The sequence below is a fragment of the Lissotriton vulgaris genome, chromosome 4_1 (genome assembly GCF_964263255.1).
Source record: "Lissotriton vulgaris chromosome 4_1, aLisVul1.2, whole genome shotgun sequence".
NCBI classification, from domain to species: domain Eukaryota; kingdom Metazoa; phylum Chordata; class Amphibia; order Caudata; family Salamandridae; genus Lissotriton; species Lissotriton vulgaris.
The window spans coordinates 337,263,195-337,287,302 of record NC_141691.1 but is presented as its reverse complement, the minus strand read 5'-3'; the positions used below and the strand labels follow the sequence as shown (position 1 = coordinate 337,287,302).

The window sequence follows — 24,108 nt, the reverse complement described above, 5'->3', positions numbered from 1 at the left end:
CCGAAGCTGTCTCTGTCCGGGCTGATTTACACGACGGGGGGCTGAAGCCCCGTGAGCCCAATAAGTGTTGCGCGCCTGCCTTTAGGCAGGGCTTTAAATGGGATGACAAAACTGGGGGATCTCTCAAAGGGGCGTGGTCGATCTAATTAAGGGGAAAAATGGCTTAAACAATGTAAGCTAAAAATCTGTGCTTAGCATAGTGAGCCACCTGACTAGTATTTTGCTGCTTCTAACAATTGCATCCAGGTATTGAATACAAGTAACATTACACCTACAACAAGTCACAGCTATTGACTTTGTCAATTGGTGTTAGTTGCATAAGACAAATAAGTCACAATTATAGCTTAGTTGTATTTAATATTGAAAATGTTTCCATTGTGCAATAATGAGACTGTGAAAGAACTATAACGAGTCTCCTTGAAGTTACAACAAAGGCTATAGTGAAGGGTGACACTGCTCTAGAGCTAAGATTTTTTTTTTACCCTGACGGTGAGGGCAAAAAATGGAGTGCCTGATAGGGACCCGTCTCAGCACCTGCTTTTTAGAACCACTGGGGCTCAGTACCGACAGAACCTGGCCCACTTAAAGCCCTGACTTTAGAATTAAATCTCATTCTTATTGTCAAAGCAAATAGTGAGAGCAATACACAGCATGCCACCTACAACCCTGTTGGGCTGGCAGCAAAAGCAAACCTGGTGTGCCAAGTACACTAGGCATTCTATTGGGGCATACAATTAGAAAGGGGTTACACAGCATGTCGCCTACAACCCAAGATGGGTCTCAAAAGGATGCCAAGATCTGATTTGGTGACATTATACATGCCAAATAATAGGTAGAACCAAGTGTTGAATCAGGTTAACACCGTGGAGATGCTCTCTGACATGCATAACTGCAAAGACAGCCAAATTAAGAATTTTAAACCCAAAACATAAGAAAATTCCCCCTAAAATCAGAGGCATAAACCACAAATCTCTATCACTCCACCCCAACCCTGTCCGAGCGAGTTAATCACCGGAAATTCTTGCGCAAGAGTAGTCTAGGAGCTATCCAGATCTCCTTCCACTACTTGGCCATCTGGAATCAGCCTCAAAGTGCGAAAGTATTTAGGGCAAGTCAGCTCCCGAAACTCAGAAGTAAGGATAGAGATGAAAGGGGCCCAGACTTTAGTACATTCTGACTTATATTTATGGGTTACCATACCAAGCAGAGACCAAAGCTGTTGAAGCCATTGTTTGCGGTCCGGAATTCTGTCTGTGCTCCAGCTGGACAACAATACTCGGTGTGTGGCATGGAGTGCCAGGGCCATCTGCCTACCTTTAATGGAGCGGAGAGGGAATGGAAGTGCTTTGGGTAGTCCTAAGAGCGTATATGCGGGAAATCTGGGAATGGTAGTGTTGAAGCCTCGATCAATAATATCCATGATCTGGTCCCAGTACCTGGTAGTTTCGGGCAGTGCCACAGGAGGTGAGGTAACGTGCCGGGGTTGCCACAGCCCCTCAGCACAGGCCATCACATTGGGAATTATATTTCTGCCTAAGCCCTGACTTTAGGGTAACCGTCTGATTCCATGTAATCGCAAACATTCTTTCCAGCCCTAGGTCTACCCATGACAACCTAATGCATTCTGGTTATTGTAATCTTGGTACAATTCTATCAACCTAAATACACTACCATAGATGATAGCAAGTATTTGTTGGGGATCTACTGAAAATAGTATCTATGATGATACTGGTTGAAATGGCCACTCGCACTCCCGCCCACAGCTTTACTGTACACTTGTTATTAAGTCTACACAAGAAGGCTATGCACTTACCATCGCAGCGGTCTGGTTCACCTGGTGTTGGGCCGCCTTGATTTTGGCTTGCAGGTGCGCTGGAGGGTGGAAGTACTTGCACTTCTCCCTTGAGCATCGGCCTTTGATGTAATCCATGCAGACTGTAACAGTGTTCTCATTTGTGTCAACCATTGCGAGATCTATAGGGTGGGCGTAACGGCAGTCGTTCTCACCACGTGTGCAATTTCCGCGCTGAAATTCTCTGCAAACCTTAAAATAAAACAAACGAAAAAGGGTATCTGAAATGTGAGGATTAAGTTATGTTGACAATGGTGGCACCTTGTATAGCAAATATATCAAAATTAAAAATGCAGAATGACAACTTCTCCTTCCTTAAGTTCTTCTTCTTTTCAACAAAAGTACCCTATGTGCAACAGCTCGACTGGTAAATATTAACCAACAATGGAAGCATTTTATCTAATCTATAACAACTACTTCCAGTGGCCAAGGGCATACAGTTAAAACGCTTCTCTCCTGGCAAACTGCTATTTTGGGGATATTTTGATTAGTTTTGGGTATTCATAATTCTTATACATGTTTGCTTGACCATTTTCATTACAGTGCCAAATAATTCCCATCTATGCTATTCCCTAATGGATCGTATTTAGCCGTTCACTCTAGTTGTGGACAAAAGGATGTCAGGTATAACAGCGTATAACCTTTATAGGAGTGTAAACTGTCATTTGTTATTCACAGGAGTCATTTTATCATCTGTCAAGAGTTTTCTCACACAGACATTTCTGTGTGAGTAACTCTTCTCTTCGGGGACATTCCAGGTAGAAATGCCCAAAAACATGGACATTTCTGGGTATTCAAAAATTCTGTCTACCACCTAGGATGTGGTTGAATATTTACTTTTGCCAAGAGCAAGAGTAAATCATTTTAGAGAATTAGAAGGGGATTGGACTGTCATTGATTGCTAAATGTGGGCTTTAATAGTTTAAAAATTTGAAACAGATCGAAACCTACTCTCGTGTGAGGGTAGAAACCTGCAGATGAATAGTTCTGAAAGCATTAAAGAAATTGGCCCATAAAGTTTGTATTTGGAGTTTTCAGCTATCACCCTTGGACCAGCAGCCCCTAAAATAACTGGGTAATTGATGTACCTCAGGCATAGACAAAGGGCATTTACGTTTACTACTTAATTGTATTACCAATAATAGTGAGTCCCACCATAGAAGAAATGTAATCAATATCTTTGTAAACTACCATTTTTTCCTGAAACGTTGGCAAGGTATTAAAAAAGCTGTGAACCAACGGGTACGTACTGAGAGCAGATTACCCTAAAGAGAACCTAGACCTTTGAAGAACTCCAAGACTCTCTGCGGAGTAGGAAATCACAAGAAAAACTGAAACAAACCTTACCTGTGGGAATATCATCGTCAGAGACACAACAGAAAAGCCTGTCTCCACATGGTGTTGATCTCTGTACACCTGAGCCTTTCTTCCATCAGGAATCATCCTGTCATTTATAACCTCCATCCCCAAAGCAATTTTACATCAGGGACGATTGCTACACCCCTACACAGAATGACCGCTTTATTAGCTGTATGGAGTTTCCTTCAACTTCCACCATTCGACATTTAGTGCATGAATACAGTTTACATCCTAAGTTTTGTGACTAGGGCTATCCACGCCAAAACATTTTTGTAGGCTTATTTTAACACAGCGTTCCAACTCATTTGGGATTCTTGGCTCAGTAAAGAGATGAATTTCTGTCTAAAGTAGGTTTCTCCTCTCCAGCGAGCAGCTCACTATCTGTAAGTACCTCTCCTGTGTGCAGCCCGCGTGTACTACACTAGAAGCCTTTGTTTCCTTGAACTAGTATATGAACACCAAGATTGAAAAGCATGTAACGAAACGAAAAGTGTGTATTTTCAAAATTCATAAGCTGAGGTTTGGAGGAAAAAAATCGTTGGATTTCCAAAATATATTTAAAACTGATATTCGAGTGATAAAAATCAAATAGTTTTGGGGAGACTATTGCTAATATTATTAGCTTGGTGTGAGAGGGCACTGCAATCTGACTGTTATGTATTATGCATGAAGAGGCATTCCACTTTGAGACCATATTTTACATTTACTCCTGGCAACCGTGGCTGATGCACGGAACTGGACTCTGCTAGAAATCATGCATATCCATATGGTGACCACTAATGTAATCTTGCCTGATGTGGTTACTACTACCTCTCTAATAATATCAAGCTCAAGAGGATTTTCATTTAGCATATGTAGCTCTTATTACAGAAAAGGTTGGAGATCTCTGGCCCAAAGTGACAAAGCAAGGGGACCGTTCAGCTTATGCTGGATGAGATTCACAATCCATGGAGCAATCACTGATACTTACTTTTCCAGACTGAGATGTATATTCCCTGGGAAATGGTACACTTCACCCTCCTGAACTCCCTCAATATTAGGCTTTTCAGTCCCAATCTAAATAGGAGTCATCACAAGGTTTCTTTCTTGCACATGATTATGAAAAATGCACAGTGCAGTGAACGTTATATGGACAGAAACAGGTTACTAAGTAGTGTTCACAGCATCAGGAGAGGCATTCCTGCAGAATGTTGCTTATAGTCACTCTTGCAGACCAATCTAAAATTGTTTATAGAGTGTACATTTCTACCTAGGTATATATACCCAGGTAGACGTAATTGATATAGTCAAGCCACGTCTATTAAACATGCATGCTAAACACTGGTGTAAATCAGATAAAAAAATAAGGCAGCAAAAGTATACATAAATCAAAGGGATACAAGCTTACCACTGAGCCCACTTTGGTATCAAATTCCAGGGAAAATAAGCTCACTTGAAAGCCCTCAAGTCTTCTGTCCAAACATCTGATGCAAATGGGTGGTACTGAAACGCAGCTCCAGCCTAAGGTTCAGCATGCTTATTTCAGTTTTCATATCATTCACTTTTCAGGCCTGACTCAACCCAGAGGAGTATGTCTCGGTCGCATCAAGCAGTTGGCTGGTTAGCGCATCATTCCTCCTTTACAAAATGCTTGCATTGCTATGCCTGAGAGACTACTGCCCATTTCAAAAGTATGTTGACTCCTCACACAAGAAATAATCTCCTATATGCATTTCATACAGTGTTCTTACATGTGTTTTGTCAGGGCTCAAAATATAAACATACCCTCAGATTTGCCAATGCTTGTTAAAACATGAAAAGGCTAACATTTGGGTGAAGTGTTAACAGTAGGAATGGAAAGGCAGTGGATGTTATTCTCATTAGGGGTCCCTGCCAATATTCAAGATGCTATTTCCCCAATACCAGCCTCTTTCACCTGGGCACCTCTCCCATCTTTTGCCTTGTTTACAACTCGCTGTGGCACTGTGCCAGGACCAAGGCAGCTCCTTAACTGTCAAAACAATACAATTATGTGTATCTGAAAAGTAATCTTTTACTGCCATTGTTCTACTTAGTGCAATGTTTGCAGCAGAGGAGCCAACTACTGGGATGTTGATTCAATATTTAGGTTATATGACGGTGCTTTTTAAATCTGGGTTGGAGACAATTTAACTGTCTCACCAGAGCTGTTGTACTTAAAGTAGTACAGAAATGTAAACACATATAGCTACAGAGAAAGTGGATGCTAGCCAGCCCCCTTCAGCCATTGGTTACTCCAAGTGTCATTTACATTCTGGATCAGCCTATATTTACCTTCATAGAGTGGTGCTGTGGGACAACTATGTGAACCAATCTCCGTTATTCCCCCAGTTATTCACAATTTAATCCAGCCCACTAGACAGCCAATGGATGAACAGTAAATCAGCTGAATGGCAGCATTTTGCTGGTTCACATTTGCTTCCACCCTTGGGAAGAGACTGTACAAACATACAAGCAAAGAGTCCCTCTATACATCCTCCGTGCCTGCAGTGAGATCAGAGTGAGGTCACCAAAGACTGTATTATTGCTGTCATACAGGCAGCAATCAACAGATCTCTTCACACTCGGAGTACAACCCAAGGCCTCCTCGATCAGCAGCATTTTGGTGCATTGTAATTCTGAGCACCACCCTCGCTGTACACTGTCTTCGTAAGCATGACGGGGTATTGTTCATGTGTGAGTTGCCTCCTCAACGCTTTTTATTCTCTCACTGATTTTCTAATAAACTATACTTGTTTTAACTTCCAAGTCTGTTGAAAAGCAAAAATAATAATAATTAATGAAGCAATATTACTATTATTCAAACTTTTATAAGGCTTTATAGGTTTTCGTGCTTCAATAGAGCAAGCTCTACAGGTGTGCATTCAGTTTGCTGAGCCATCCTGTTGGGTGTCCACCAAGGTGTTTAGTATTATGTTTGCAACTTTTGATCATAATTCAGTTTCTTTCATTTTTTTAAGAAGGATCGTTACACCATTATTATATATGTAGTCGCATTTGAGAAGAGGCATTCTTGTTTACAGCAGAAAATGTTGGCAAGATGTCACTAATTGCGTGTCTTTGATGTTTGTTTATTTGATGAGCAGAATGGAAATAGCTAGGGGTTTCCAACTTTTTCTGTAGTAAGAGATATGCTCAATGAAAACCAGCCAGCACTACTAATATTATTATAATTGTATTACTGCCTACACCAGGGAAGTTTCCTTTAGTGGCCCTCCATATGCAAGATAACGCACCGCGTGAGTGCATCAGGCATGGTTTCCTGCACAAAAAAGCCATGTCAATGTGTAATGCCTTTATACAGCAATGCCCATGGCCCCAACGTCATATTAGTAACAAGTCTTCCAAACATCGGTTCATGAGTTCTGAAAATACACATATTTTCGTCTCAAATACGCACTTTTCAATCTTGGCATTCATTTATTAATTCAACCAAGAATTTAGTTGGCTGGGCTGAATTCAGGAGAGCTAATTATGGGTAGGAGGAGAGCTACCAGCAGCTACGGCTCATGAAGATAAGAGCGGTGAGGACTGGTCCCACCGCCCTCACCAGCACGGGCCGCGGCCGGTAGTGGCTACCAGTAGCAGCTCATGAGCTGCTTGTTGGAGAAGCCTGAGCTTGGTTGGTCCAATCAGAAAGATGGAGATGTAAAATGCTAGAGGGGTGAGTGAGCACAAGTTGCAGTTTGCCTCTGTCCCAATGGCCAGCACCCTCAATATATTGCAAAGGGTGCTAGGGGTGTGGAGGGAAGGGGGCTCGGGAGATGGTTGTGCATGCATGTGTCGCTGGATCTGGAAGCAACCTGGTCCCTGTACATTGTAGATAAAACAATACAACCCACATAAATGTAACATTAAGTTTCATTTATGTTGCGCCCGCTCTCTGCTCAGTTAATATTCTTCGACCTCTCACTTTTTTGTCTGTAGAAAGTGTTCACTGCATAGAGAGGTCAAAACGACTCAAAACGCCACCCCCATACTTGTAATCCAAACTTACAGATGTGACCTTTTAGGCACATTGAGTACGAAAATATTGTATTCTTTTAGCATTTGGAACTTTGCATTTTTGAAAGAAAGCTAAAAAAGAAGCTTCTGTTTCAACTACAAAATTCGGTATTTATTTTTCTATGTAGGGTTTGCATTATGTGTAGTAGACAAAAACAACGATTTTCTCAGATGTACAGATTTATAGATGTATGTAACCGGACGGATGTTGAGGTCAAGGTAACTTAATGGGATTTTTGACAGTGCTTAGGTACCCAAGGGCAGACCAGAGAGCCCCCCCTCCGCTGCTAAAGTGTACCATACATCAGATGATGGATGGTGCAAACACTTCCTCGTGCATCCCTTACTAGGTGCTAATTCACACATGCAACGTGTCCTACCTGTTTAAGATACATGTATGATGGTTGTTAACATTGGACAGCATTTGTAAGGAAGTGTTTCTTGACTTTGGCATCTCTTCCAAACTAAATATACTTGAACTGCGAACAAACCTGATGTGATCTCTGGGCAACATTTATTGTGGTAAGTATAGTAGTGTGCTTCAATGAGATCAATATGGCACCTCAAAAACAAGTCGACTGAAGCCATTGCAGCATTGTCGGAGACAGACAATATCGGAGGTGCTGGATTGATCTGTAAAGTTGGGATGTATGACATCACAACGCATGCTTTTACCACGCATGCTTTTACATCGCAAGTTTTACAATGCATGCCTTTACAACACATAGTGTTGAGGGGTGCTGGATAGTGAATAGTTTAATTTACTATTCCAACCCCAGTCCCCGTGGATAGTAGGGAAGGTGTTGGATAGTAAATTACATCTATTCCCTATCCTAGAGTGCCTCCCAGCGCAATGTGTTGTAATGGTTTGCATTGTAAAAGTTGCGATTTAAAAGCACTGCGTGGTAAAAGTTGCGTTGTAATGGATGTTTCCCATAAAGTTGAGATGAGGACATTGTGCACATTTCAATGTTTCTCTGACGCCAAACTGAAAGGGATGATGAAGTGATAGCTGACTTTGCCTTATTTGCCTCATGATCTACTATATATTTTGCATATTTTTACTAAAATAAATGTTCTTCGCTAAACAGTGAAAACTGCAGCACACTAGGTTCATTTGCAAAAGTTAACAGGCCACATTTGAGCTAGTGAATGCTGCATTCAAACATTTCAACAGGGGTCATTTTACTCAGACAGTGGAACAGTCTTACTCGAGGAAGGAGGGCTTTTGCCTGTAACCATAAGCAAAACCATAATTTCCTCAAATGTAAATCAAATAGGGTGGAAACAATGATTACTTGTACATCAAGACTAATTTCGTATCCATTTTCTCAAAAATGACTGTTTACATCACAAACACTGTTCTCAAAGCAACAGTTATCTTGAGACCATAAACCCTTAAAACGAATCCCGAATATGGGTCCATCACTTGTTTAATGAATGGATTTTCACCATTATTATATATGTCATACCACCTTTAAAACTGTAAGATAGTCATAGCTGAAAGCCCAATATATCAGCAATATACTACTAGTGTGAATACACGTGGCATGTTTCCTTGTTGTTTCTTAAATTTCACGAGCAAAAAAGGAAATCCAACCGATGCCGAGGTAAAGGGACGACGGGAGTGGTGTTGCAATGGCTCTGATCCCCATCGAGCATCCTTAATATTAGATGGAGTGATTAATTCCATGCTAGCCAAAATTCTTATGCTTTAACACCTTGGCTGCGGCTGGAATTCAGAGCCGGTGCTGGACATTCCGATCGCGGGCATGGTTATGACGGCACCCAGCCATTATCAGCACACGCCCACCGTGACTCATGACGACTGGGAGCCGTCATCAGCACCGAAGGGGTTGATGCTTCAAGGGGTGCACTTTTCTAGGTGTGGACCTAGCACATGCTGATCTTTGTTGGGGGCAGTTCTCCCTAATGAGGGGTGCCTTGTGCTGCCTGTCTCCCTTTTATAAAACATCGATTCTTCTGTAAGGAGTTATTTTTTGGGGGGTAACTGTAAAGCACAGCATGCTGCATCCCTGCCAGTGAAAGCGGATTTAATGCACAGGTGTGCACAATCATTGGTGAAGCCATTGACTATGGGAACTTTCAGAGCATTTCAAACAGAATCTGAGCTTTTAGAAATGTAGTGAATTTATGATGCAGTCCATCTGCTATGTGCTGCTTCTGAGTACAAAGGGGTGCTCCAGGGAAGGAGGAGAGGCATAAAGGCTCAAACCAGTTTGGATGTATCACTTCGTTCATTCAGAAATTTGGGCCACCCCTCTTGCTACAACACTGCCTTGGCATTAAGGAAACTATTTTCTCAAACCTTTCTCTGCCCTTTTCTTGTACAAAATGGAAAGTGAACATTCATCAGTTCAGCCCAGATAAAATCCTAAAATTCCACTTTCCCAGTTCTTACCCCCTACCACACACCATTGCCAAACATAGCACCATTGCTACAAATATCATGACACTGTCACAAACATGTCATCATTTTCGAACTACAACTTCCGTACCAGCATTGCTTATCAATAGCGTGGCAGGTGCTATTGCATTTGGCCTAGGGTTGTGAGAGGCTCGCGGCACCTTAAATATCGTTGTTTTTACTACCAAATCAGTGGATGGAGATGGTTCATTATCATTGTGTAAATTAGAAACCATGACACCTTTGAAATGTCACTGTTCCAAATTCCTGCAACAAACACACTACGACAGCCACAAAACTCCATTCAGCACTACATATAGCCATTAAAGAGAACACATTTGCCTACAACAACTTAGACCTACTGCCTTTGCCAATGCCTGGTTTGCACACAGGTACAGTTCATAGCCATAACATACTGTAATGTTTTTTCAAATTATTCTTCAGAAAACTGTTTTAAAACATATCAGTATATATGGGCCCGCTCCCGACTCCTTTCAAATAATAACACTTAGTATTATGCGCTCATGTGCAATAGCTTCCCATCCCCTGTACTCCATGCTCAGCATGGGTGGTGGGAATCTGGATCAGTAGGAGGTCGCTTATTCGAAGGGTGATCCGGGGACTATTTTGTTAGGTGAGTCAATGCTTTGCAGCAACTGAGCTAACCTAACTATCATCAACAGGGTCTTTGGTTGCTGCAAAATAAACTTGAAACACAGCAGGGGCAAATGCTAAATAACTAGTTTTCCATTCGTTTTTTATGTCTTTCAATATGATATCATCTTTGCTATTTTACTAATGCTCAATTTCTTAACTACAAGCCTTTCCTAATAATCTAGTCACTGTTCCATGGCATGCAGCCTGCATTCAGGTAAAAGCTAACAGTATGGAAAAACAAAATAAACTACAGCAACTACAACATGTTTGTAAATCCTAATATTAGGCCTAATTTTAGGCTGGTCCTGCATTTTGTGCTAGTTTTTAGTCAAAATTCACCAGAAACATTTTGTATTAAAAAATAGGGCAAAATCTCACATGACAGGAAACACAGCCACCCGCATTCTGTTTATTCGCAATATTCTTGTGCTTTGCGATGAGAATTTAACAAAAAAACTATTAATTACACTATGTGGAGCACTGGCATCATCTCGGGCATTTCGCGTAACAAGCATAAAATGCAGCTGATTAGTAGACAATGTCATATTAAGGCATAGCAATGATAATTAAAACTGAAAGAAGTGGTGATAGAATATATAAACTCTGCTAACTGAAGTAAAAAACCATCAGCAGACTCAAAACCAGAATACCGTTTGGCTTGAACAATAATGAAGAAATGCATGTACATCTGTAAAATGTATCAAACAGGAAATCACAGACACTTCAAAACGACATATTATATCCTAAAGAACAAGACAATAAAAACGTGCTTTGAAGAATATGACAACCACAACAAACGGAAGATCATCTAGCAATTTAGGAACACCAGAAGAATACAAAAGATAGCCTAAAATCACACTGTCAGCAACACAGTGAAGAATTCAATGAAGTAGGAACAAGCTTATTCTGAAGATAAATCAATAATTGGTCCCTAAGGTATTAAACATGCACCTCAATGAAATTTAGTAGAGTGCATCATACATCAAAACCTGTTGCAAAACCCTGCCAATGTGTTAGGACAACACTGTATGCATCTAACAGTGGAACAAAGGTCACAACGGTGAATATGCTGCATACAAATTCATTTGCTGTGGGCATGAACTTGTAGTGAACATGACAAAAGGTGAATTGGGTTTTGTCAAAACTACATATTCCATAAGGCCTCATAATGGGGTGATATGGGAGAACATGGTGAGAATTATTAACTCGAAATACAATGGTCAGAATGCTCTATAACGAGAATGACGATTGGGAAGCATTTAAGTTTAAACAAATAACTGACTCATCAACCATGACAAAGACTGGGAAGGTCACAGAGTGTTGGTTTGTTGGCTGTATTTGTACCCTGGAGAAAAAAATAATTTGGATCTCCTCGAGTGTAACATATATAAAATGGTGAAGGCCCAACAGCTACCCAACAATAAAACTTTGCAAGAACCATGATAAAAGAAGCACTGACAATGCTAAAAGGCTGGTAGCCAATGCAAGACCTATTGGTTTTACCAATGCGTATTCAGTTTATAGTGTTGTCATCTTAGAGTCTGACCCCCTCCTCATCCAAGTTAACTTTGCAAGTTGGTTGCGCCGCATGCTTTCCATGTTGCGGGCAACCTTCCCTACATTTCCGATACGCCTGAACCGTTCACTCCACTGTCGGTAATAATCGAAAGTCCAATGGGCGCACATTTGGTCTCTACAATGTATAGGCAGTGTATTATGGATCTTCCTTTCTCTGACGCTAAAGTCCGCACGGCATGGGAGTGTGATCAGGGCCGTCCCATTACTGATGATCAATGGGAGCGGTGTTTCAGAGTCACGAAAGAGGTGTCGCTGAACAGTTGGCACAAGTTGTTGCATTTTACATTTCTTTGCAGGATGCACCATACCCCAGCTTGGTCACACAAGATAGACCCCTTCAGACCCCACCATTGTCCGAAATGTCATGCCCCACACGCAGACTTTGTCCACCTTTCCTGGACCTGCCCCAAATTGCATAATTTTTGGGTACAGGTACACGACGCTAGGAGAAATATTTGCTATGACACTTGTTCCCATTCCTGAAATTGCGTTGCTGGGATACATGGTTAACTTCCCCAAATAATTCAGAAGGCTCGCTGCATTGGGATTCCTACTGGCCAAACGAGAGGTGGCGTTGCTCTGGGGTAGCAGGAAAGCCTCTACTTCCCATGCATGGCTTCGTAGCTTGGCATATTTTAACGTGAACTGCGAGGAGTATGCTACACTCGTGCCCAGCTCCTCTCGCCCAGTGGATATTTGGGGCCCATATAGAGCGTACATTACACATAAGCGCAGTGAAGCTGATGCACAGGTTGCCAGTGGCATTGTTCCAGAGGGTGTAGGTTAGGAGTGCTGTTGTAATGTCTGGTGTCATGTGACATGACTTTGCGTATGTGCTATTTAAATGTGTCGCTGGGGATTAAGACTTCAATTGGGAGGGGGCGGCGGGTTAGTTCCAAGAGATGTATACGTTCTGGACAGATCATTGACAATGTGGCTGAACTTGATTATTTTCATTAATAGTTTCTGGGGCCTGGGGTGATGCCGGATAATGTTTTTGTGACCTCATATGTGTTAAGGCGTCTTACCAATGTACCGATATGTGCATTGCTTATTGACGTATTTGTGTGTAAAACTGAAAATAAAACTAAAAAAAAATGTAAAAAAAACAAACTTTGCAAGTTGGTTTGTGGAGTCACAGAACAAAGTTTCAACCTTAAATCTGCTAACCTTTTTTTTAGTTTTTTCAGATGAGATATTTTCCTAAAAAAGACATTTATTACATATGTAGTTTACAAGCAATGCAAAGAAATTAGCAATAAGTTAAATTAGGTCCTGAAAAGAAAACTATGGGGCATTTACAAAAATACAGATACAGCAGATTTAACACAATGCATTTTGTAGTCTGCCCTTTTTTGAGTGTAGTATTGATAACAGTGTTTTTTAACGAACAAAAGTTGTTTTTTTACATGAAATCGTATACCACAATACTATACCTCAAGTTTATCTGTACGCATTAGTTTCTGACCAGCAGAGCCTCCTGGTACTGTAACATTGGGATTTCCAGAAACCAGCATAGGTGTATTTGGTAATAGTTCTGCAGGAACCAAGCCCATTCCAGGAGAAACATGGCTCAAATAGGGGCTAAAAGCCATGGACGGACTTGTTGCAAGCGATTGGGTCATGGGAAACGTAGTCTGTATGTTAGAATAAAAGAGACACAAATCCATTATTAGGCACCCAGGGCACATAATGTCACTAAGTATTTAATTAGCACTAACATTATCACATAAGAGTTTTAAAGTACTGTTTATTAGGCTTAAACTATGAAACTGAAATGTTTGCATATCCAACATATAATCATTTAGAAAATTATCTGGACAAAACCACATGTTTTACAAATCTTATGACACTGATAAAGCAAACCCAAATGCACTGCAGCTTCAGGTAAGTTGTGGGAATGCTAAGCAAAACACAAGACAAAATAACACCTCCTTGTGATGGTTTACTACTCTTTAAACTGTTCTTCAAACACACCCATTACCATCAACATCTTCTTCTCACCTGGCATCATCCAGAAAGTCAAAACTGCTGAGGTCTATCAGCAGTTTCCAGTTTAACCATCAGAGATGTAAACTAATCACAGATGCTAGATTCACCTCTAGAGGAAATTGAATTAACCAGTTACAAAAGGGTTCTAACAGATTCAGTTGGTTGTATGAATTTCTGGGCATATATTAAACTATCATGAAGAAAAGACCAAATTATTTTGGCTGCCTCTTACTGTCGGTTCTTTGTGTCTTATGGTGTCTGAAGGTTTAGTAAGTATTTGTTAATGTAAGGAACGTCTCTTGTTTTTTTTCTTCTGGACATATGTAATTCAATGCTAATTTTTCATATGTATTGTTATAATTCTATAAAAGTGCTGAATAGGCATGCAGGGGAGAAATTAGACCGAGATACTCTACACGACTCCTAAAGGCAATGCGAAGTCATCCAGTATAATCACAGCATCTTAATTCGAACAGCTCAACTTAATTACCACTAATTTTCCACTCTGTATTTCTAATACCCAAGTATTTTTAATGAAGCCAGTGTATGTTGTCATGAATGAATCAAAAGCAATTTACAGAATGGTTGCTTAGCAAGCGCTTAAGAAATAACAATCAAGCTGATAATCCTTTTCAAGATGGTTTCTATGTGACTGAATTATTTTAGTATTATGTGATAATTCATTTATTACGAGAATAGGTGCTAAATATTGCACAAAAAATTATTTCATGAAAAGAAAATAGAGACATAATGAAGAAGGCAGGAATGGTCGTGGCTGGTTGACATGAAAAATAACAATGATGTTATAAAGTATACCGTAGTCAATATCTCAATTTTTTTCTAAATCAAAGCAGCGCAGAAAGGATGTTTAGTTGCCTGAATTTCACTGGTATTTGTAGATAAAAGCAGAAACCCAAGCACAATGCTTACTGAAAGGGACATTTCAGAAGCTATTCCCTTAATTGTTGATGCACCCTCAGTGCTTTTTTTTTAATTTAGAGAAGTTCATCTTTAGGTCTTAATTATTGTGTTCCATAAAAGATATCCAGGCCAAATTTTGGCCTTTTATCCCCACATTTTGAGCTACCAAATTGTTTTTGTTTCCCCTACCGGAAATGGTGGAAAAAGATATAATGAAGCAGGAGTTTTGTTCTTTTTTCAAAAAAGGCGAAAAAATGCTGCCTGAGAAAGTGTGTGCTTTTTTCCATAGAAATGGTTCAAACAAAATATTTGCTGTGGTATTTTACCTCTCTTCCAGCTTTCAGAAGCAGGCAGAGAGCATATTTTCCTATTTGTATGTGGCTTCTACCAAGTTGCAATATGCAGGGAAGCCTGAGACCCATCGGTGAACCTGGAAATCTGTACATTTCTTAAAAGTAGACAACATTCTGTATTCAGCAAGGGATCATCAGTATGGATCACTCATGGGTTTCTGCAATAAACTAATTTCTGAACTCAAACCATTTTCAGGCACTTTATAACGTGGGACTTTACCCCCCAGGTGAAAATGTTAAAAATATATTTAAATAAGGCGATTCAGGGTGCAAGAGGGTTTAAGGGTTTCAGGGTTGAGTATGGGTAAGCAAAGCTTTTTTTGGTTCAGGATTGGGCAAGGTTGGCGGGATGTAAGGGCTTGTAGGGTTCAGGACTGGGTAAAGGTAGGAGTAAAAGGTTGTAGGGGTTTTTAGGGTTCAGGGATGGGATGGGAAAAGGTGGGCTACTAAGGGGTTATAGGGTTCACAGATGGGTATGGGTGCAGGGATGTAAGAGAATTTTAGAGTTGAGGGATGTGTGAGGATAAGTGCAAGTAAGGCACTGTAGGGGGTTACTAGGGTTAGGGGATGGATAATGAGAGGGGTAGTAGGAGGTTTTCAGGGTTCGGGGGAAAGGTAGGGGTATGGAGATTAAGGGAAGTTGAAGGTTACAGGAATTGGGATGGATACATATGCAATAAAAAAAAAGTGTTTGGTGGTTTTCCATGCAAAAAATAAACGCACACACATCTCTCTCTCTCTCTCTCTCTCTCTCTCTCTCTCTCTCTCTCTCTCTCTCTCTATATATATATATATATATATATATATATATATATATATATATCAATACATAGTTTATTGTGTAGTTACTTAAAACCATGCCAATATAAGACATTTAAAAGACATGTTATACAAAGGACAGAAAACATTGGTGGGTCCTTGCAATACCCACTCGTGTGACTGGCACATAGTGCCTAAAGATAAAACTCACGGTGTACAGTCGGCTTTGGTTAAGTTTAGGGCAATTTGGCTATTTAAAATCGATTATAGATAAACTGATGTAAAATGTATATAGAAAAAAGGTAAAATAGTTTAAATCCACTACAAATTGTGTTAAATACATAACGATTGTTAAAACTCAATCACAAAGAGGTCAGACTTTACTATGCCTAATGTCCCTGGTGCAATAACTAAGAGTTATTAATCCACGGTCATCTCTATGCTTTGTTGCGTGTTTTTAGGAAGGTCCAGTACTACTTAAAGAAATTTGCCTATTCTTGCCAGTTCCAGAGGAACCATGGTGCTAAAAATCCAGTTCATTTCACTGTTACATGTTCTTACGCCATGTATTAAAAGCAGTGGCTTTAATAGTGTTCGCCGGGAGTCGAGCAACGTTGGACAGTAGCAAAGTAAGTGTATAAAAGTTTCAGATTTGTAGCCGCGTCGTCTGCACTTAACAATCTTGGAGAGAAGTGGCCAGTTTGGGTTGAAGTCTTTAATTTGTAATACCAACATCCTTACTGCCAAAATTTGAGTTAGGCAAGCTCTCCCGATTGTGCAACTGAGATAAGATTGTACCTGGAGGCCAACATGGCTGTCGTTGTTGTGTGAAGCTGCCAAGGCCCTTAGCGGTGGTGTTTTTCCATGTTAGTGATCTTCATGAGGAATTTTATCTGTTTTTAAATATAATTTTTACTGCAGTGTGCGTGAGTAATCAAGTTATTAGGATGGTCAAGTCAATTTGAAGAGTAGCTGCTGCTGCCTTTAGATAAGTGAACCAAGTGTTATTTTTTTATTTGAATATATTTTGCAGGATAAATTTCAAGGTGCCTGGTGTCGCCGTGGTGCATCTATAGTAATACTTTAAAAGAAAAGATCCCATGCAAGATCATTCAATCCCCTCCAGGCCAAATTCAAGTATCAACAGGTGTCCCCTGGTATAATAAGGCTATTTAAGAACTCTTTTGTAGACTTTCAGATGTCGTTTTTCAATAATGTTAGTGAGTTGGCCTGAACAGGCCTCGCTGCCGTAAGTGATTGCAGGTGGTGATATGGCCCTGAGCACTTTTCTGATTGGGGCTGAGGTGGGGGTTTCAAGGGCTGTGTGTAATTGGCAGTCTAGGAGTAATTAATGCTGTCATCCTTTAAATGGCGCATGTGTGTTGTAGGTGAGCAATTTGCTGAGAACCATGAGCCCAGGTAGTTTTAGGATTTGGCTCCTGAGATTTTTAAGGGACCCAGAAACCAGTTGCAGCTTGTATGTTTTTGCGTCCTTCCGAAAGTTAACACTTTTGTTTTGGAGGTGTTTACTATCATCTTATTTGCTATGTTGTATGTGTCAAGGGAGTTTAATGCTCTCTGGATTCCTATTTTTGAGTTGTCGAGCAGAACAGTATCATCCGTGTACTGCAGTATTGTGATCTTAGTTTTGCCTATATTTGGGGGGATTAGATTGGCACTGTTAAGTGCCCGGTACATGTCCGCCATATGAGGTTTAACCAACATTGGAGCGAGCACACACCCTTGCTTCAGCCCTTGATCGGTATTGATCTTCCTGGTTTACACAGTATCTGACAACTTGACCCTCACCCAAGTTGATGAATATAGTGATATAATAGCATTAAGCAAGCCACTTGGAAAACCCCACACCTAGAGTTTGCTCCATAAACTACCTCTGTCCACCAAGTCGAATGCTGATGAATAGTTCACAAAGCATGCGTACAGAGATGAGGATTTCCGGCTATTTGCCTGGTGAATATATACATATATATATATATATATATATATATATATATATATATATATATATATATATATATATATATATATATATATATATATATATATATATATATATATATACATACATATATATATATATATATATATATATATATATATATTTTTTTTTTTTATTTTTTTTACAGAAAAAACCATAGGTTTCAGGGGCGTTATAGTTAGCTGGACATTTCACTCGTACAAAACCATTGAAATTCCCCCGTTATAGTTAGTTCAGCTAACTATAACTCGCGCGCCCTCAATGCACTGCTGATGTCACATATTACATCAAAAAATCATCCATTTAGACACTTATATACCCATTTATTCTTCCATCAACCTTGAGATGTACATATAGAAAACATATTTAATTTTTGGAAAAAGACACATTCACTGGATGATGTCATCAGTGATGTCATTTGAGATGTCATCAGTGATGTCATGAGTGATGTCACTGACCATGTCATGAGTGATGTAATATGTGACATCATCAGCAGTGCATTGCAGGAGCGCGAATTATAGTTAGCTGAACTAACTATAACGGAGGAATTTCAATGGTTTTGTACGAGTGAAATGTTCAGCTACCTATAACGCCCTTGAAACCTATGGTTTTCTCAGTGAATTTCTAAGGTTTTTTAAATGCTAATTCATAACTATAACGTGCCTGAAACCTATGGTTTTTTCTGTGAATTTCTAAGGTTTTTTAAATGCTTGTTTCTACCAATGCCTACAGAGGTACGACATGTGAAGAAAGAAGAAAAAACACACAGAAAAAAGCAAAAGAAATGCAGAAAGACGCAACAGAAGTCCTCAAAGACAAAGAAAAGAGCAGGAAGAAGGAAGACGAGCAGAAAGAACAAACAGAGGAGCAGAAAGAGGCCTTATTGCAAAATCATCCTGTACCCTCAACTTTTTCAGATGGGTACTGCTGGTAACTGACTCTGACTAACCAGTCCTAGCGCCAGAACTATGCTAAAAGGCACTTAGAATACAGTTAAAACACCTACATACACTGGGGAACACTTTGCGTTGGGGTACCCCTGTGATTCACATGACCTCCTCTATAAGCCCCTAGTATATAATAGGGCAGGGGGATTAAAACGACCTCTTAAAACGCGCCACGGGGCGCTTTTGCACACTGCTGAAGGGAGGGGAGGGCCTGAGGTGACATGTGTGCAAACACGCCGTGTGGCACGTTTTAAGTTGGGGGATTAAGTCCCCTTGAATCCTGAGCCTCCCTGGCATCCAACTAGTCCACTACATACCTCCAGTAAGCACCTCAGAGCTGCGTTGCACAGAGGTGTAAAAAGGGGCAGGTCCTGGACCACCTCTCTGCAATGCAGCGCAGTGGCTGTTACTGGAAGCACCTGGTGGGCTAGTTGGCCCCCAGGGTCCCTCAGGATTGAAGGGGAATTATTTCCCCAACTTAAAATGGGCCACAGGGCGTGTTTGCACACGTCACCTCAGGCCCGACCCCTCCCTTCACCACTGTGTAAATGTGTTCTGTGGCCGTTTTAAGTTGGGAGATTAAGTCCCCTTGAATCCTGAGGGTCCTTAGGGGCAAATTAGCCCACTAGGTACGTCCAGTAAGCACCATTGCAGAGAGGTGTAAAAAGGGGCAGGTCCTGGACCACCTCTCTGCAACGCAACGCAGTGGCGCTTACTGGAAGCACCTGGTGGGCTAGTTGGCCACCTGGGTCCCTCAGGATTGAAGGGGAATTATTTCCCCAACTTAAAACACGCCACAGGGCGTGTTTGGACACTTCACCTCAGGCCCCGTCCCCTCCCTTCACCACTGTGTAAACACGCCCTGTGGCCGTTCTAAGTTGAGAGATTAAGTCCCCTTGAATCCTAAGGGTCCCTGGGGTCAAACTAGCCCACTAGGTACCTCCAGTAAGCGCCACAGAGCTGCGTTGCAGAGAGGTGTAAAAAGGGGCGTGGCCTCTGAACACCTGTCTGCAACACAGCTCCCTGGCGCATACTGGAGATACCTGTTGGGCTAGTAGGCCCTCAGGGACCCTCTGCATTGAAAGAGAATTAATATATCCACAATTTGAAACCATGACGCAATACAACCTGTTGCAAAGGTCAACATATTGTAAAAGCATATGTGGAAATGCACGTGTTCTAACAACTGATGTTTGGTTTTTCATTGTGTACCAATTATGCAGCAATTCACTAGGTAAAATCTAATGAATTAAAAATATGTGCGAAGGAAAGCTATGCATCCTTTAAATGGGCCGAAGACTCAAGCTAGGAATATTCTTTATTCATGCGACTCGGAATTTTGGGTTATCCATAATATCATCTTATTCAGGGGGTGTTTTCCGAAATGTATTCTGTCTTTGATGACTCAAACTGTGAGGCAAAAAAATTGATGAAAATCACTAAATATAACACATTTTACTACTCTATAATTCCACACCTCTTTCAATAAAAATTAACATAACGTTTGTGTGCCAGTCTATCAAAAGCAACTGTAAAATTCGCAAAATGCGATATGGAGACTTCAAGATTTTACCTTAGAGCTTCAGTATTTCTGGTGGTATGTGCAGCAGTGTGTCTTGGACCAGGGTTGGCTGGCACTCAGAGAAACATACCAACATCAGACAATTTTGCAAACTAGACAAGCCTGGGTCGGGGGTCCACTGTGGTGTGTGTGGCTTATGTAGACACTACCACTTTTTCTTTTCTAAAATATCTTGCAAGCATAAACATTCACTAAAGTAACACATTTTCTTTACATTTTGCAGTTTCTAGAGATGCCTGGTTTATCTGGAGGTTAACCAGCATCTTGGAGACCATTGACTTGCTAATGAAGTTGTATGCACTGGTTGTGAAGAAGGCTCAATAGACAAACCAGTTAAATTCCCTTATAGTTAGGGCGATTGTATTTTCTCTGACTAGTGTACAATACATTCAGTCATAAGAGATTGGTTATAGCCTTGGGCATGCATGATTTGAAATAAGGAAATGAATGGAGTGATAAAGCTTGGTGGGTATTTGTTGATACGCAAAGAGAGAGAATTACTCCTCTGATTATATCCTACAACGCACTGAGCCCAATTTGTGTGAGATGTGTTTCAGGTAACTATCAATGCCATGTGACATTAGAGGGACAGTTAGTGAAACCCCAACCAACTTTCTTTAAGTACCATCACACTCAAAAAAACTAGGACGAGAGAAATCCATTTCAAAGATGTATTTAAAAATCAAATACCTAGTCTAGTGCACATGATATGAATTGTTACCACAATGAATCAAATAAAATGTCAGCAGAAGTGGTTACTAAATGTGTGAACATCCTGATTGTAGTTATACATTTATAGCAACTACACCCCGAATGTGCTACTTCCACATTACTTCATGTCTCCTGTCATTCTGGCACAGGGAAGTGAAACCTCTTACTCGGTTTTATGCGAATTAATCAATGTATCCTACGCCTCCAAACATGTTCCTTGGCAATGAAAGCAGCTGTGGTGGTACCTCTGTTTAAAAAAATCATTGTACTTGATTCATCCAAAGCCAAGAAATAACAGCATAAATCTCTGTTACCTCTATATGCAAAAATTGCCACAAAGCATGTGAAGAGAAAGTTGTCTAGTTATCTGGAGGCCAACCATCTATTCTATGGGACCCAATCAGGTTTTAATCCTCTACATAACCCCGAGTCCATCCTACTACTGGCATCTGATTCAGTGCGTCGGATTATGGATGAGGGGGACAGCGTGGCTACTCTAACTGTCTTAAACTAACTGCAGGGAAGAAGGAAGTAGTAGTCTTAGGGAAGCACATTGACATCTAGTCTAAAGCTTGGTGGCCTGATGATCTAGGCCCGATAGAAGAAGAACTGGCCGGACCTCAGAGTGACTCAAAAGGCTAACCTGTTGTCCTGCTGATCTGAGCTCAGGGACAAAAATGGCTACCCATCCAGCTCCTGGACCCAGTTGCAGCGAGTACATGATTAACAACAGGTGCCCCTCCCGTCCTGGACCCTTCGTATGGGTGAGCGGGCTCTTAATTCATGCTTTTGGGCACTTCGTGACCACAAACAGACACTACTGCCTACACTGAAATCCAGCGTGAGGTGCCACCAACCGATCTTTTCATGCAGCAGCAGAATTTCAGCCAGCAGGGGACAGTCACTATGAAGCTTCAGTCTGCCCGTCCACGACACCCAACCTTCTCTTCGAATGACAGCCACTATTGTCCACGCCACTCTCGTTGCTCCATGAGACCCTCTCCAATGTGAAACGTGAACGGGACATTTAGCACAAAACGTGAGAAGGTAAAAGTCCAGCTGGACTAATCGTGGACTGTGTCTAACCCGAGTCCCATTGCAATCTTGCTGAACTTTTGACTTTGACCCGGTCCAGTGCTACCAGATAGACGCGGTTGGCGCTTTCTGCTTTTAGGTGCTGTATTGCAGTGTATTGTTTAAAAAATCCTAATTCCTGTTCTAATGATTGGAATTTTATCGTTTTGAGCTTGTTTTATTAATGAAAGCTTTCTTTATTTTTCTAACCTGGAGTGGGATTTGTTTGTGCAATGTTTTCACTGCTTTACTGTTTGAAATGTTGCACAAATACGTTTCAGATTGACAAGCTACCAGGGTTGAGCACAGGTTATTACGTGGTTTGCTGGTTTCTTACCCTGACTAGGATTGTTGGTGCTGCTTAACCAGGGCTCACACCCCAGCCAACCAGTAACCCAATAATAATAATAATAATAATAAAGCGTTTTATAAAGCGCATGGCTGCACAACTGTGTATCCCCGCGCTAATTGCTGACAAAACTCCCTACGGCCCACCGGAACAGAGTACAGAAAAGTATTAATGGGGGAAGAGATGAGTTTTTAGTTTAGCTCTAAAAAGGGTTTCTGACGGCTCCATTCTCAGATGAACTGGGAGGGCATTCCAATGTTTTGCTCCAAGGAATCTAAAGGAGTGGCCACCCAGTTTTGCTCTATAGATCCGGGGAAGTTTAAATTGTGACATACCCGAGGATCTGAGGTTTCTGGTAGGACGATGGATAGTGAGAAGATTTCTCAAATAGGTAGGTCCTTTGTTGTGTGCAATTTTATGGGCATAGCAGAGACTCTTGAATCTGATTCTTTCTCTAACTGGTAGCCAGTGTAGCTTAGACAAGGCCGCTGTGGCGGATGTTCTTTTTGGTAAACCCAGTACCATGCGGGCGGCAGCATTTTGAATGCATTGAAGCTGGTGCAGTTGTTTTTGGTTCACACCTAATAGGAGAACGTTTCCGTAATCCAGGTGAGGTGTTATTAGTGCATGCACTAGAGTTTTCCTTGCTTCAATGGGAATAAGATCGATAGTTTTTCGCAGGATTTTTAACGTGCCCATACATTTGCCTATTGTTTTATTGACTTGTGATTTTCCCGACAAATCCGAGTCAATCATTATCCCTAGGTTTTTGACTTTTTCTACTGGGTGGGGGCACTTACCCAGTGTAGTAGGCCACCAAGCCTGGGACCATATTGAGGTTTTGTTCCCTACCACTAGCACCTCCGTTTTGTCACCATTTAAACGGAGGCAGTTATTATCCATCCAGGTGGCGACCGCAGCCATGCAGCTAGAGAAATTGGTGGCAAATTTCTCGCTATCTGGAGTGAGCTTGAACATGAGCTGGGTGTCGTCAGCATAGCTGACAATGCCCACCCCAAAGTTCTCTACGACTCGAGCTAGGGGTTCCATATAGATGTTGAACAAGGTAGGGCTCAAACTAGAGCCCTGTGGAACCCCATAGCTGACGTCGCGAGAAGATGACTTGAAGGGTGGGCAATGTATCTGGAATGATCTTTTGGAGAGGAAAGATTTAAACCAGGCAAGAGCATGATCCCTCACTAACAGTCATGTAACACTTTCAAAGAATTGTTTTGGCGGAGGATACAGTGTAATGCCACATTTCATACATTTATTAAAAAGGTGAACCCGTAGGTCATTCCACGATAGCTTTCATGTTCTTATTAAATACAAGCTATTCCATAGGAATGTGTGATAAGACGGAATCAATGGAGCAGCTATTGCCAGAAATTTGCAAGTGTCGTCGTTTAGATTAGTCCCATCATGTATATACCGATTACATACATTGTGTCCCATCCATAGGACATAACAGTCTTACACATGTGACATTTTACCTTGTAGCTTACTTCTGTCTCTCTCGACATC

General features: G+C 41.1%; 1 protein-coding gene across 7 annotated transcripts in view; it reads right to left on the bottom strand.

The window, feature by feature from the left end:
• LOC147718720 (muscleblind-like protein 3) overlaps positions 1 to 24,108 on the bottom strand; it is a 419,970-nt gene that overhangs the window by 79,947 nt on the left and 315,915 nt on the right. For all 7 annotated transcript variants that reach the window (XM_086918701.1, XM_086918705.1, XM_086918707.1 and 4 more), the window contains exons 4-5: positions 13,334 to 13,534; positions 1,814 to 2,044 (exon numbers count right to left, since the gene is read on the bottom strand). In XM_086918701.1, the coding sequence (XP_086774827.1) occupies positions 1,814 to 2,044; positions 13,334 to 13,534 (432 nt within the window). The remainder of the gene's footprint in view (positions 1 to 1,813; positions 2,045 to 13,333; positions 13,535 to 24,108) is intronic.